At 49.2% G+C, this 12,931-nt stretch overlaps 1 protein-coding gene and 2 non-coding genes across 3 annotated transcripts; 2 read left to right on the top strand and 1 right to left on the bottom strand.

The window, feature by feature from the left end:
* Positions 1-577: 577 nt before the first annotated feature.
* SIRT4 (sirtuin 4) lies at positions 578-3,306 on the bottom strand. The gene is made up of 3 exons (XM_009982700.2): positions 2,807-3,306; positions 1,875-2,169; positions 578-742 (listed from the first exon to the last, which is right to left on the bottom strand). The coding sequence occupies exons 1-3, from the start codon at positions 3,304-3,306 to the stop codon at positions 578-580; spliced, it is 960 nt and encodes a 319-aa protein (XP_009981002.2).
* Positions 3,307-8,117: 4,811 nt separating this feature from the next.
* On the top strand, positions 8,118-8,258 carry LOC147527412 (U4 spliceosomal RNA). Its single transcript, XR_015222728.1, has one exon. It is a non-coding gene; the product is annotated as a U4 spliceosomal RNA (small nuclear RNA).
* Positions 8,259-9,036: 778 nt separating this feature from the next.
* LOC147527411 (U4 spliceosomal RNA) lies at positions 9,037-9,177 on the top strand. Its single transcript, XR_015222727.1, has one exon. It is a non-coding gene; the product is annotated as a U4 spliceosomal RNA (small nuclear RNA).
* Positions 9,178-12,931: the final 3,754 nt, after the last annotated feature.

Here is a 12,931-nt window from a genome sequence, read left to right as displayed (position 1 = left end):
GCCCTCTCCTGGTGTCAGCAGCGGCCATGCACCAGATCTCACAGCTGCCTCGGATTGAGATTTTCCCCTTTTGAGATGATGAGTCCCGTGGAAGTGGAAGGAAGAAGCTACTTTATAGATGAAATTGATTATTTTAAACAGCAGTGTTTTGATTAGGATTAGCTGGATCAATCCCATCAGACCCGGCTTTTGAATTGTCAGTTGCAAAGGCTGGAGTGTTGGTCGGGTTCTCTGAATGTGCAGCTGATCCTCTGCAGTTTTCTCACACTGACAAATGGATTGGAACTCAACACTGCCAGGTCTTCTGGCTACTCTTACCCAATTTTCTGGGTGTGTTAGCACTGAGCATGCTTTTTGTTTATGATCATGGGAAACAGTATCATGGCCCATCAGAGCATACCAGTTACAGGTGAAAATTTACAGCCACATTTTGGTGCACGTTGTGGGAACATATTTTCAGTCAGCACATCTCAGTCTCAGCATTTGATGAGAACCCATCTTCTCCTCCTGTAAGGTGACTGACCAGGGAAGGTACTCACCTTGTAGAAATAATTCTACTCCTGATAGCTACTGAAGCTCAGCTTGTTGGCTCACATGCAACAATCAAAGGCAGCAGCTCTCCACAGCGAGAATTCAGTTTTAAGGACGCGAAGTGATCTAACCTTGTGGGCCCAATGTTAAGGATTGCAATTGGCGGCTGCTTGTCCCGGGCAGCGAGAGCAAACCTGTACCCAGAGTATACCTGCAGAAACACCAGAAGGCAAAATTACTGGCAGATTAGGCAAAAGAAGAGCTACAGAATGAAGTAAGGAAAGTAAAATAGTTGCTGTTGGCAGTGAGAAAAGGAGCTGTAATACGCACATGCTGCGTTAGGCAACTGCACTTAATTCAGGTAGGAAATTTCTTCATTCAGGAGTGCACAGAAAAGAACAGCTCTTAACCTCTGTCAGTGAAGGATTTGCAGTTGGATTGAAATGGAAACTTCATAGTACATTGAAGGGAAATGCCCTTGTCTTTTAGTAAATCTCTGCAGTGTTTTTTATTACTTATCGTAGGTTCTTAAATGCCTCTACTTTGATGGTTCTCACATGGCCCAGCTTAGGTAGTACAAGAATGAACCTAAAGCATTTCAATCATTCCTGTACAAAGGATTATAAGCTTAAGCAGCGCAAGCTCAAGGAATTTGTCTCCAGTATCCTGAAGCCAAGAGAATCACAATCAGGCAGCCTTGGTTTTTATCTCATTCTGGGAGGTGTTAGAGTAGGTTTTTTTAGTGTAATAGAACTTGTTCCTGGAAAAATTTCTCTTATACACACTCTATTCCAAACAACAGCGGTTTCTAAACTGCTTTAATGTAGAGATAAGAGGCTAATGGAGAAAACACGTTGTGATACAAAGGAGAATCCTAAGCTGCAAGCAGATATTTCTGCTCTCTTCTTGAGAATTTAATTAGGAAATAGAGGTCCTAAAATCTGATATTTTGCACAGTGTGCCATAAGGCCTAGAAAGCTGCTAAAGGCTAAGAAATTCAAGCAAAAAAATGTGGGGTGGTGATCTCTGCAGGACTGAATTTTATCAGCTATCTTGGCTTTATGGCCAATTGTGAACCCACAATGTAGTGATGGGGGAAGTGGCAGAGAGAGGTCCGAATGTGTGAATGTCCAAATATTTATAGCACCATGAAGTAGACTGGCAACAGAGTGACAGGGAAGCCCAGAGAGGCCAACTGTGAAGCCAGATTCCAACCACAGTAAGAATAAAATACAGAGAAGCTCTGAAGAGGCAATTAGTAGTCCTAAATTGTGCGACCAAGGATTGTTGCAGGCAGAGTAGCATGGAAATAGGAATGCAATGTGGGAGGAAGACCTACTTACTTGCATAGAAGATCCTGCCACCAGCATGGAGTCTGATTCCGCCAGGCGCTGGTGCACAAACTTCACTTTTTCCTGGCTCACTGTGTCTCCAAAGAACGTCACGTCGGGCTTCAGGATTCCACCACATTTACGGCAGGCTGGGACTTGGAAATTACGCACCTGCTCATCTGTCAGGAACACATCCCCATCCGGAGCTACACCAAATGCTTCAGCTTTCCAAGTAGGATTCAGGGCTTCAAAGTGCTCCTGAAGCTCAAAGCGTGAGATTTGGTCTCCACAGGCCAGGCAGAAAACCCTGAAATTCAGAGCAAAGTCTTAATGGGGAGTTTCATGTCAGCTGAAGATCTGGAGTCTGTAACTTGTTCCTTAGAAGGCCTGGAAGGTCTGTTGTCATTATCCACATTTATTTACCAAATAGTACAGGTCAAGGAGCTGTCTTTCTATCTCTGATTGTTGCTTTGTAGGAATGCCTTAGAGGAAGCACTTGAACCCTGCCACGCATCCTCTCTCCCAGTTTAGGCTGTCCTTTTTCATCTGGAAACTCCGCTCACCCTGTGCATTTCTGGCACTATGCTCTCTGCTTAGCCCTGAAAAATCCTTGCATCCTCAGGATTCCCTTGTCCTCTTCACTAAGAGGACGTTTGCTGTAGCAAGGAAAGGGGAAATTCTGACTGATGCAGGCTCCAAGGGAAATGATCCAAATAACGCTCCAAAAAGTGGTGTTCGTGTTTCTTAAACACTGTGCTGTGAACAGCACTGTTTTGTCATCTTTTTCTCCACCCCAGCCCAACACCACCTTTGAGCGCGTCATCTCCAGGAACACAGCATCGACGTTTTGCCTCTTCTCAGCAGGTAACAGGGCACCTGCTTGTCGGTCATCCTGAACGAGAGACCAGAGGATTAACCACCCTTGCTGTGCCGACAGAGAGTACCTGTGCGTGCAGCCGTGCAATTCTGTCATGCGCTGGCTCCCAGCTTTGGTGTGAAGGGCATCCACGTTCTGGGTCACCAGCCAGTGCAGCTTCCCCAGCTTCTCCCAGTCTCTTAGTACCAAGTGTCCTGTGTTTGGCTGGTGGGAGGAGAACTGGGGCCAGCCCACAAAGTTCCTTGCCCAGTACCGCTGCCGGGCACTGGCACTACGAACAAACTCAGCGTGCTGGATGGGCCGTCTGTCTGTCCTGGCATAGAGCCCAACACCTTCGGAGCGGTAATCTGGGATCCCCGATTCAGTTGAGATTCCTGCTCCAGTCATTACAAACAGCCTCTTGGAGTTGGAAACAAAGTGCTGCAGCTCCTCTACTGCCATGGGATCTGGGGGAAGACAGTCTGGCACAAAAGTCAAGTTTGGAGAGGTCCTGGATACAGAATGGGATCTGAAATGATGAAATCTGATGGTTCTGCAAACTCCCGACAACTTCCTGGCAGAGAACATGTTCTGCTAAAAGCCAAGAACAGAACACATGGCAGGTAAAAGAAAGCAAACAGCGTGTCCTTAATTCCATTTTCTTGAGATTCTCTGGAAAAATGATACTAATAAGTATTCTTTGCTCATTTTTCTTTTTAGTAAAGAAACAAATTATTTTGGAAATGTTAAGTAAAGCCCACTGTCTGAGGACAGTGTTTGTATGTCTGTTTCACAGAGGGCAACACCAAAGACTGCTCAAGGTACAAGGACAAAGCACACCTGACAAAGGATTCCTGCTCTCCTATTCTGGTGTGAAGGATGGCTGCCTGAGAGGAGTCCTAAAGAGCCCAGAAAGACCCGAGCATGAAGAGTCTTCTCCAGGTATGTGCAACAAGGCAGAGAAGAAATGATAGAGAGGCCAAGCGCCCCACCCCAGAGACGCTGTACCACTGGTGTGTCTGGTTCCTCCCCAGAAGAGACCCTTGCTCTGCTTGCTCTAACATTGTCTGCTCCAAATCAGTCCTTTCTACTTATCCCATCCTTTGTCCATGTTGTGGGAAGGGAGAGAAAACAACCTTGAAATGTTGCTCTTTCAGGACAAAGGCCTTGACTGGAGTTACTCCTGTTTTTTTCTAAAGGCCTTGAAAGGGGACTGAAGACGATTAGTACACTGCCCAAATACCTCTGGCACCTCCTCCTTTGTGGGTGCCACCTCCCCCGAGTCAGTGGAGAGGCAGAGGAGAACTGCTTTGCTTCTCCAGCAGGAGCAGGGGGTTTTGCTGAGAAAGAAGGATCACCCAGATGTGTGGGGCAGAAACAACTGCCTGGCAGGTCGCAATGGGAGGGATGTCCTGCTTTCAGGGAGGAACGGCATGTGCTGTTGGGGGCGGGCAGGATAGCTTTGCTGATAAGTAGCCTGGAATTGTGTGCAGGACCTGCTGTGATGGGAGTGGTTTGGACCTTGATTTTGTTTGGTCTTTCTAGCAGTCTGTAGTTCTCCCTTCTCCATTTCACTATTTTAAAACTATTTTTTTCTGGGCCTCTCTATGGTTTTGTATACGAAGTACAATAAGTTTTGAAAGAAACAGTACCGAGAATGGACTGTTTGGTATTTCTCCCTCTCACCATCTCCCTTAGCAAGGGGGCTTGTATGAGATCTGGAAGATGGAGAAAGGACTTTAATTACTGGTAAAGGAGATGATTTCTAAAGAGTGATTGTAACAGGCTCCAGACAGTCTGGTGCTTAAAGCTTGCTTGGTAATGTCGGTCACCTGGACACAGACTCATGTCCGCTCCCACTTCTGCCCTCACCATGAGAAATTACTGGGAGGACACCTGAGGGGCTGGGTCTCACTGGGAGTCCTCAGCTCCTGGAGCAGATCCGTTTCAGGAGTTACAGACAGTGGTTTGGGGAAGGGCTCTGTGCAGGTTGTTAGTTGTCAAATGGTTAAGGCATGTGAGTGGTTTCATAAATGGTGCCTATAGGAAGCTTGCAGTGCCTGTGAGACCTGTGGCAGCCCTGAGAAAGTCAGAGGTATTCGAGAGGTGAGTTTACTTGTCCAAAAGGCTGGTAACTTTCGATGAGCTCTGCCTCAGTGCCTGGGTGGTTTTTAGACTCCTGCTGCATCTGAACTGCTTTGCCTCAAGTTCCTGGTTCCCTTCAAGTACCAGTCCTTACAGTAGAGGGAGCAATATTTAAATTCATTTAAAGTTTGGGTGTTCAGCTGTAAGCAGCACGATGCTAAATTGATGTTAGTGGCAAAGAGTAGATTTGTCTCAGTTAATCTGCAGTTCTCAAGGCTTTGCTTCATCATCAGTTGAATTACAGGGAAGGCTGGACTTCCTCCATAGTCCTGAGTTATTTTTAAAATCTAGGCAGTGGATTCTGTTCACAATGATTTTTGCCTTGTTTTGTTGTTTAGCAGTTGTGTTGGTTTAATTTTCTGCATGAATTAATTAGAAGCGACAAAGTCTCCCAATAAACAGTAGTTTGCGTTGAGAATAACTTCTGTCATGATGCTCCCCAAAGCCAGTTTGACAGCGTTTAAATTGCTTTAACTAATGAAAATTCTCTATTCCTGACCCTTATCGTCAAAAGATCTCTCAGAAGGAAATGTTTTGATGGGGAATGAAATGGAGATGTAAGATGGGTTGGCCCACAAGAGAGGGAAGGCAACAGCAGGCCCAGCAGCAAAAATACCAGGTATGTTTGAGAGCTGCTTGGAGCGCAGAGGTAGGACAGCGTAGGAGGGAAACTTAGAAAGGACAGAATATTTCCTGTAAAATGCAAAGCTGCTTTTTAAAACTAGAGTGCTCAGATTGAAAAATAACAATTACTGTACGTGAGAGAAAAGCCTTTAAACGTACCTCTCGAGATCCGAGGCTAGAGTTTGTTTTTAACGCGCATCCAAGATGCTCCGCGGAAAGAGGTGAGACAAATTGAGGACAGAAGATAAACCGTTTTCTACAAACGGTTACAGACCAGAGATTCGGCGGGACGCCTACGTCATCCGGATCGCTCTTGCTGTAATAATGACCGGGGGGGGAGCGGGTAACAGCCGAACCGAACACACCTAACGAGATAAGAGTGATTCGGAGAACAATAATGCCCTGAGAACGTACCTTTCATAATGCTGCTCGCCGTCCCGCGGAAGGACAGGGTGTCCGGCCGGAAGAGGAGTTTTCTGGGAAATGTAGTTCACAAAGAAATTAAGCCCTAAGTGCAAAGACTACAATTCCCATGGTTCAAAGAAGGAAAAAACCGAGTTCCTGACACCTGAGAAAGGTCAAACTGAAAACGCGAAGAGCTTCATAGCTGCCCTCAGGGAAACATCCAAGAATAAAACCAGATTTGATTTGATACGAATGCGAGTAATGGCTTTGATAAAATGCATCGCAGGTGCTCGTCCGTATAAAACCATACATTTTCTTTTCGCTGGTAGGAACAGGTTTTAGGTTTAAAATGTGACTATACAAATAATGGAAGAAAAATCCACTGAGAGCTGTTACAGACATCTCTTCTAGCTCGGGAATTCCCTGAGATGGAAGTTGTTGGAGGCCATGGGAGTACACTGGGCTTATACGTTTGCCCCATTCTCACGCTCTTCCCTTGGTGCCTACTCCCAGGAGAGATGGACCTGTCTGGCACTCCTTATGCTTCTAGTTAAGCACATTTGAGATGACAGGAAAAAGGTTTCAGAGAAAGATGTGGAAAGGGCCTGTGGCAACAAGGATGGACAAATAATGAAAATGTGGTCTGTTGGGCTGCACTTAGCGTGGCTGGACAAAACCCAAGAGGTCAGCAGAGGACAAGAGATCTCTGGATGAAAAATGAGAGGGCAGGACCTCTCCCAGGGCATAGTCAGACACTCTAAACCACTTCAGGATTAAATTCTTTGCCACCAAAGGGCTTTTACCAGCTGTCCAGTTCATCAGCTCCTTCTGGGGCTCAGTCCATCATTTGCCGTTTGCTGGATGTGGGTTTTCACTGCCTTGGCAAGGTGTCTCGATGAAACCTGACAGCTGGCAGAAGGAGAACAGGGAGCCCAGGGGCAGAGGGACCACCTCTCCGTGGGAACGAGCTGTTGGATCAGTACAACCCATCTTTGCAGAACCGCACCAGTTACTCCCACCCCTCAGCACCTTGTTAGTGGCAGGGATTTCTTCCAGCATTTACCGTTTGATCCAGCAGATCCTCCCTTGTAAGCGTGGAGCGGGTACGGGTGGCTGCTTGTGGTGACTTCTTTGAGTCCATGTGTGAACGTGGCCCGCGGGGCTTTGCACACACGCAGAAGGTCCATGCCAAAGCTGACAGCCTGCAGCCAGTTTTTACACACAGGGCCCTGCTGACCTGCCTGCTGCCTACCCTGCGCTCCCTGGCAGCAACTGGTGGTGCCTCTCTGCTTGGTGCAGGTGTCAGTCTCAGTATCGCATCATAAACTGTATGAATTGCCTGGAAATAAGTGTTTTTTGTTTTTTTTTTTTTGTTTGTTTTTTTGTTTTTCAAAGGAGTCCTATGTTTTTTGAAGAACAAATAAATAGGAGGAGGAGGTAGCAGCCTGGTACTAGGTGCTCACCTATTTTACACACAAGGGGCTCTAATAACTCGGACTGCTTTTCAAATGCCTTCTCCAAATAGCTGTTGCTAATTAGTTCAAGACATTGCAGGAATTTTTAATCCATTTTTCTTGCCTTTTACAGTTACTTCAAAGCCCAGAAGAGCCCGAGCCTGCATATAGCAGCGCCTAATTTTGCCATGGCAAGGAAGAAGCGCATCCTGCTCGCACGGTGCCAGCCCGGCCCCGTGCCCTGCGGAGGTGTGGGCACCGTCCCCTTTTTGGCAATTTCGTGAGTCTTAAACGCCCCTTAGGCTGTTGGTGCCAGTTCTAAGGGTTTAACCGTGTTTCCATAATCGTTGGGTGGTGACTTTGCTTTGGTGCCACCGGGTGCCGAGGGCAGCCCGGGCCCGGCAAAACCCGTTTCCTCCCGGAGGAGGGGAAGGAGGGAGGGAGGGAAGAGCCGCGCCGCCCCTGGCGCTACCTCCCGGGGCGGGAAACGGCAATTTTGGCCGACCCCCCGCCCCGGCTCGGGCCCCCGGCGGCGAGACCACCCCTCTTGGCTGCCGCTCATTACCATAGCGCCCTCCCGGCAACCCCCGCGCGCCCCGCCGCCGCGCGCCCTGCCTCCCCCCGCCCCGGTAACCACCCCCGTCCCCCGCGGGAGCGCGAGCTGCGGGCGGGGGGCGCGCGGCGGCGCGGGCCGGCCGGGGGCGCGGGGGCGCGCTCTGACCGCGGCGGCGGGGCGGCGGCGGGGGGGCCGGGAGGGCGGCGCTTCCCGGCAGCTTTGCGCAGTGGCAGTATCGTAGCCCGTGAGGTTCACCCGAGGCGCGATTATTGCTAGTTGAAAACTTTTCCCAATACCCCGCCATGACGACTTGAAATACAGTCGGCATCGGCAATTTTTGAGGGTCTCTTCGGAGACTGCTTTTCCGTGGTGAAAAACAGATACTGGGAGAAACAGGAGCCCGGGGGGGCTTGTCGGGTGCTCGGGGTACTACGCGGGCTGGGGCGGGATGCCCGGGGAACGGCTCGGGCTGGGGCGGGATGCCCCGGGAACGACTCGGGCTGGGGCGGGATACTCGGAGAACGGCTCGGGCTGGGGCGGGATGCCCGGGGAACGGCTCGGGCTGGGGCGGGATGCCCCGGAGAACGATTCGGGCTGGGGCGGGATACTCGGAGAACGACTCGGGCTGGGGCGGGATGCCCGGGGAACGACTCGGGCTGGGGCGGGATGCCCCGGAGAACGATTCGGGCTGGGGCGGGATGCCCGGGAAACGACTCGGGCTGGGGAGGGGATGCCCGGGGAACGACTCGGGCCGGGCTGGGGTTCACCGCCGGTTTAGGGCGCGTCGGGGCCGGCATGGCTGCACCGTCTTGGCGAGGCGCAGGGTGGGCGCCCTGGGACGGGCTGGCGGTGCGCGGGTGCGGGGGGACCCCCCTCATTCAACGGGGAGCCGCCCCCGTTGACGTCACGTCTACTTTGCATGCTCCTTCCCAGCAAGCTTCGCGGCCGCCCGCCGCTCGGCACGGAGAGGCGGAAAAACGGGGCGTCCCGTCCCCGCCGGCAGCGCGAGGGGCACGGCGGCGGGTGGGGACCGCTGCCGGGGGGGGCGCGGGGGCCGCGGGCGGGCGGCGGGGCTCGCCCCGAGGTTGGCGGTGGCCCCGGGGCGAGGGCCGGCGGTGGCGGCAGGATGGGGTTAGCTTTGCGCAGTGGCAGTATCGTAGCCAATGAGGTTAATCCGAGGCGCGATTATTGCTAATTGAAAACTTTTCCCAATACCCCGCCATGACGACTTGAAATATAGTCGGCATTGGCAATTTTTGACAGTCTCTACGGAGACTGAATCTGATGGTGCCAAAAACAGATTAGAATAAAAGAAGCAATCTGGGGGTTAGTCCGTGAGGTGGTGGATGTGTCCCGTAATTCAGACGCATTGTGAAGGTGCGTTACGGGGAGACCCGAGGGCTTTTGTTCTATCGCGGTGCTGCCGGTGCCTGCTCCTGCCAAAACCGTGGTTTAATAAATTGAGGGCGCGTTTACATGAAAAGCTCAGTTCTTGCCTTTTTCTTTCAAAAAAGCTGGCGGAGGAGGTGGTCTGTGAAAATGGAAGTGGAGGGACTAGGGTACTGGAGAAGCGTTTCTCCTGCAGCTCTTGCTGAGGACGATCGCTTGAGGAGCTTAACCTCTCAGAAGGTAGTTTAGGCAGTGAGGAGAGGGTTGGCACCTCTGGAGCGTGTGAAGGGGGTGAAAGTCTGAATCGTGCTTGACTGACTCCAGAACTGTTCCAAAACCTATTAGGGAAGAGCTTTCAGTGCACAGTACCATAACCTCCATTTTGTGTGGGTTTGTTAATTTATATCTGTTGGCATCACTTGCTTAAAAAAAAAAAAAAAGGCTCTTTATTGTCAAAGAAATCACAAACCTTTACTCTGGAAAAAGCAGCTGCTGAGTTTGGTGTGAAATCCTATTATATAAGGAAGCCCCATCCATTTCTAATTTGCAGCTGTTGTCTTAGTTAATACCTAAGCAGAGCCTGGCAGGAAGACTAGTGACCATTGCACACCAGCTCCCGGGCTGAATCTCCGCTGGTGCTGGAAGCAGCTGCCCTCTGTCACTTTGTGTGAATTAGATGTAGCTTATGCTGCTGACAGGTTACCTCTGTATGGTCGTGTGCACCATCCAGATCCTCCTGCCTTGCCAGTAAGACCCTGAGCTACGCAGCTGTTCTAAACTGTAACTAGGCAGAGTAGAAAACTTAGTGGTGAACATTAATGTTATCTCTTTATCAGGTTTATTTGTAACATTCAGCTATGCTGGGGTATCATACACAGCAGTGACCGAAAAGTAACCTCACAGATTGCATTTGTCCTCCTGTTTGTACTTCATTGTTAGCAGTATCAATTTGAAATAAAAACCTGAAGCGCAGGGATGCCATTACCCTTTGGCTGAATAAGCCATGTTGACAAATACCAAGGGCATATGTAATTTACAGTGAGTAATACACTTCATGTAATTGCTTGATTCATATAAACTGTATTGATAAGCATTGGGTTTATTACGTGATTGTTTCTTGTCTCTTCTGCCAAAACTGTCTGTGGTACTGCACTGGTGTGGTACTCTCATTCTGCAGGGCAGTGTCCTATGTCTTATGCTAGAAAACAGGTTTGTTCATTTCGCTGTAATAGATCCTTCCAACAAGTGTGAAGTTGCACTTTGAATGGGGAAGTAGCATGTTGAGGTTTACTGCCATTGCCTTAAGCCTAAAGCTCTGCCTGAATTTTTCTTTTATGTATTCGTCTGAAGAAAGACCACCATCCCCTTACATGGTGTCCGTGAGGCACAGCACAGAGGGCACATGCTGCAATGAAGTCCTTCTCATTGCTCTGCAGTTTCAAGTCAATCTCTGGAAAGTGCACAGGTAAGTTCTAAATATGCCTTACAAGTCAGTGTGGCTTCTTACCTGTTCTTCTCTGACGTAGATTGTCTGCTGTAAATAACAGTAGTTTTCGTAGGAAAATGAGCTCGAATTGCTCCTCTGTTTGACAGCCAGTCTGAGATTACAGCCCTGAAGGGGACTGGTGGACAGTTCATCCATCCAGTCTCTGAGTGTCAAGTGAGTGGAGGTCAGTGGGTTGAGCCACCCTTCTCTGGAGCTGGTCCGTAATTGTTAAATGATGCTTTGACGAGAGGGAAAGGTGCCTTGAGCAAGTACTCTGAACGCTTGGGTTGTGTGGAGCTAGGAAGTCCTGAAGTCCAACATTAGCTTGGTGCTGTCTGGCTTTATTTCCAGTTCCCAGCCCTGTTTCCCATCTATTAATGGGGGCAATAACTTATTGTCACACCTTCTGTGAAAGATAAGTTGAGTTGTAATGTATCTTAGTCACAGGGCACAACATGAGAGGAAGCCCCGTGTATTTCTCTGATGCACTACCTGCCTTCGTCCCCTAGTGCTTCCCATCTGGCACCAGTTAGGAGAGATGTAGCTGCTCTCAGCAGCTGCCAGCAGTCTCTGGGCATGCCTTGGGTACACAGCTCTGGTGGGAAAGAGTTTGCTGGAAGTGGCCATAACCGGGGAACTGCAGCTGCTTCTGCCAGCAGCTGGCAGCTGCATAAGAATGGTGCTTGAGCAGCAAGCAGGTGGTCATGAGTCAGTGAGAGTTCCAAAGGCAGAGAGCAAGTAGATGGTGAGAAAATAGGAGTTCCAGGGGGTTAGGAAGAACAGGAGAGGGTGAACATTGTTTGGGTGAGTTTAGCTTCAGCCCACACCACTGAGCAGTTGTCTTAGCAGCCTGGGTTTTAACTTGCCCGTACTCCTTAGGCTATCATGGGAGGGTTAAGGACTGACAATTTTAAGTAAGAAATGTTAGTGTGTGAAGAATTCAGTTGTGAACAGCACCTGGCTATGAGGAGTGCAATGAGAATAAGGTTGGTTTTAAAAGCCATACTTCTAGAGGATTGTGTCACTCATGTGACAGCCCTGCCTTTCCACCTCACTAACCTTTTCATAGCTGTGCTGAAGCCGTAGGCAAAGCTTTAGACGCAATGATTTTTTTTTTAACACTGAGCATTTTGGACACAACCTATTTGTTGTGGGTGCAACCCTAGTTGGTGCTATGACATGTTAGTTTCAGCCCTGAGACAGAAAAGAAACTGCTTTCTTGATTTGCGCTCACTTCCAGACTCCTGAAGGACGCTGCAGGAAGCTGAAGATAAAAATTTCATACCAGGCTGCAATACGAACAGAGCACAGTGGGCACTCTATTTATGCAGAGGTAAAAATACAACCCAAGTCACGACAGATGCCTGTCATGTGTTGCTAGAAGAAACATACAGATCCCAGGAAAGGACATGATGACCTTAGGTCCACTATGCTACCAGCAAATGCAACTGGATTGTGTTGCTCCACCTTGGGGACACGTCCTGAAGTCATCACTGTGCAGCCAGCGATAGGTTTTGAGAAAATGTAACAGTCCCTTCAAATAATGCTTTAAATTTTGCTCAGGGACCAGCAAGGAAGGTGTCAGGCGAGATCCTTGGCATTGACGGTGAAGCACACGGTGAAGGTCTTTGCTTGTATTTGTATTGTGCTTAGGTCTAGGTAAGGATGTCATTTTCTGAGAACTCCTGGATTTGGAGTAAAACCTGGAATGAATTTCCTGGAGGCTGTTGATTATTTGCAAGCATTGGCTGGGACTAGGGAGGGGATATTTCCATGCCCCCCTAGTGATTGTTCTCATTATAGCATGTCTTAACACAGGAAATAACGATGTCTGCTGAATTGGGCTAGCTGGGAAACTGGGTGTGTTCGTGCCTAGAGAGTGAAAAATAAAGTGTCGGAGATTGCGAGCAGCTGACCTCATGGGCGCTGTTTTTATGGAAATGCAATCCCGTAATCTAAGCTAGAGAACAGGACATGTGCAGTTCAGCTCTGAGAACATTCTCTGACTTGATAGTAATTTTGTAAGGAAAAGTGCTACAAGAGTCATGTTTCCTGGATCCTTAGCTGTTCCCACACTGATAGTTCTCGATGTATCTCTCATCAGATTAGGAGCTGAACGCTTGGGCTGAGCAACTGTTTTTGCTGCTGTGTCAA

The sequence above is a fragment of the Tauraco erythrolophus genome, chromosome 19, assembly GCF_009769465.1.
Source record: "Tauraco erythrolophus isolate bTauEry1 chromosome 19, bTauEry1.pri, whole genome shotgun sequence".
Taxonomy (NCBI): Eukaryota; Metazoa; Chordata; class Aves; order Musophagiformes; family Musophagidae; genus Tauraco; species Tauraco erythrolophus.
The sequence above is the reverse complement of the archived record's forward strand: the minus strand, read 5'-3'. Positions and strand labels throughout refer to the sequence as shown.

Bases quoted from the DNA above. Each gene is read 5' to 3' on its own strand.
- SIRT4 (XM_009982700.2), bottom strand. From the start codon at position 3,306: ATGTTCTCTGCCAGGAAGTTGTCGGGAGTTTGCAGAACCATCAGATTT. The intron at 2,170-2,806 runs GTACTCTCTGTC...TCTGAATTTCAG, and splicing joins TTGCACGGCTGCACGCACAG to GGTTTTCTGCCTGGCCTGTG. The intron at 743-1,874 runs GTAAGTAGGTCT...GTGTTTCTGCAG, and splicing joins TGGCAGGATCTTCTATGCAA to GTATACTCTGGGTACAGGTT.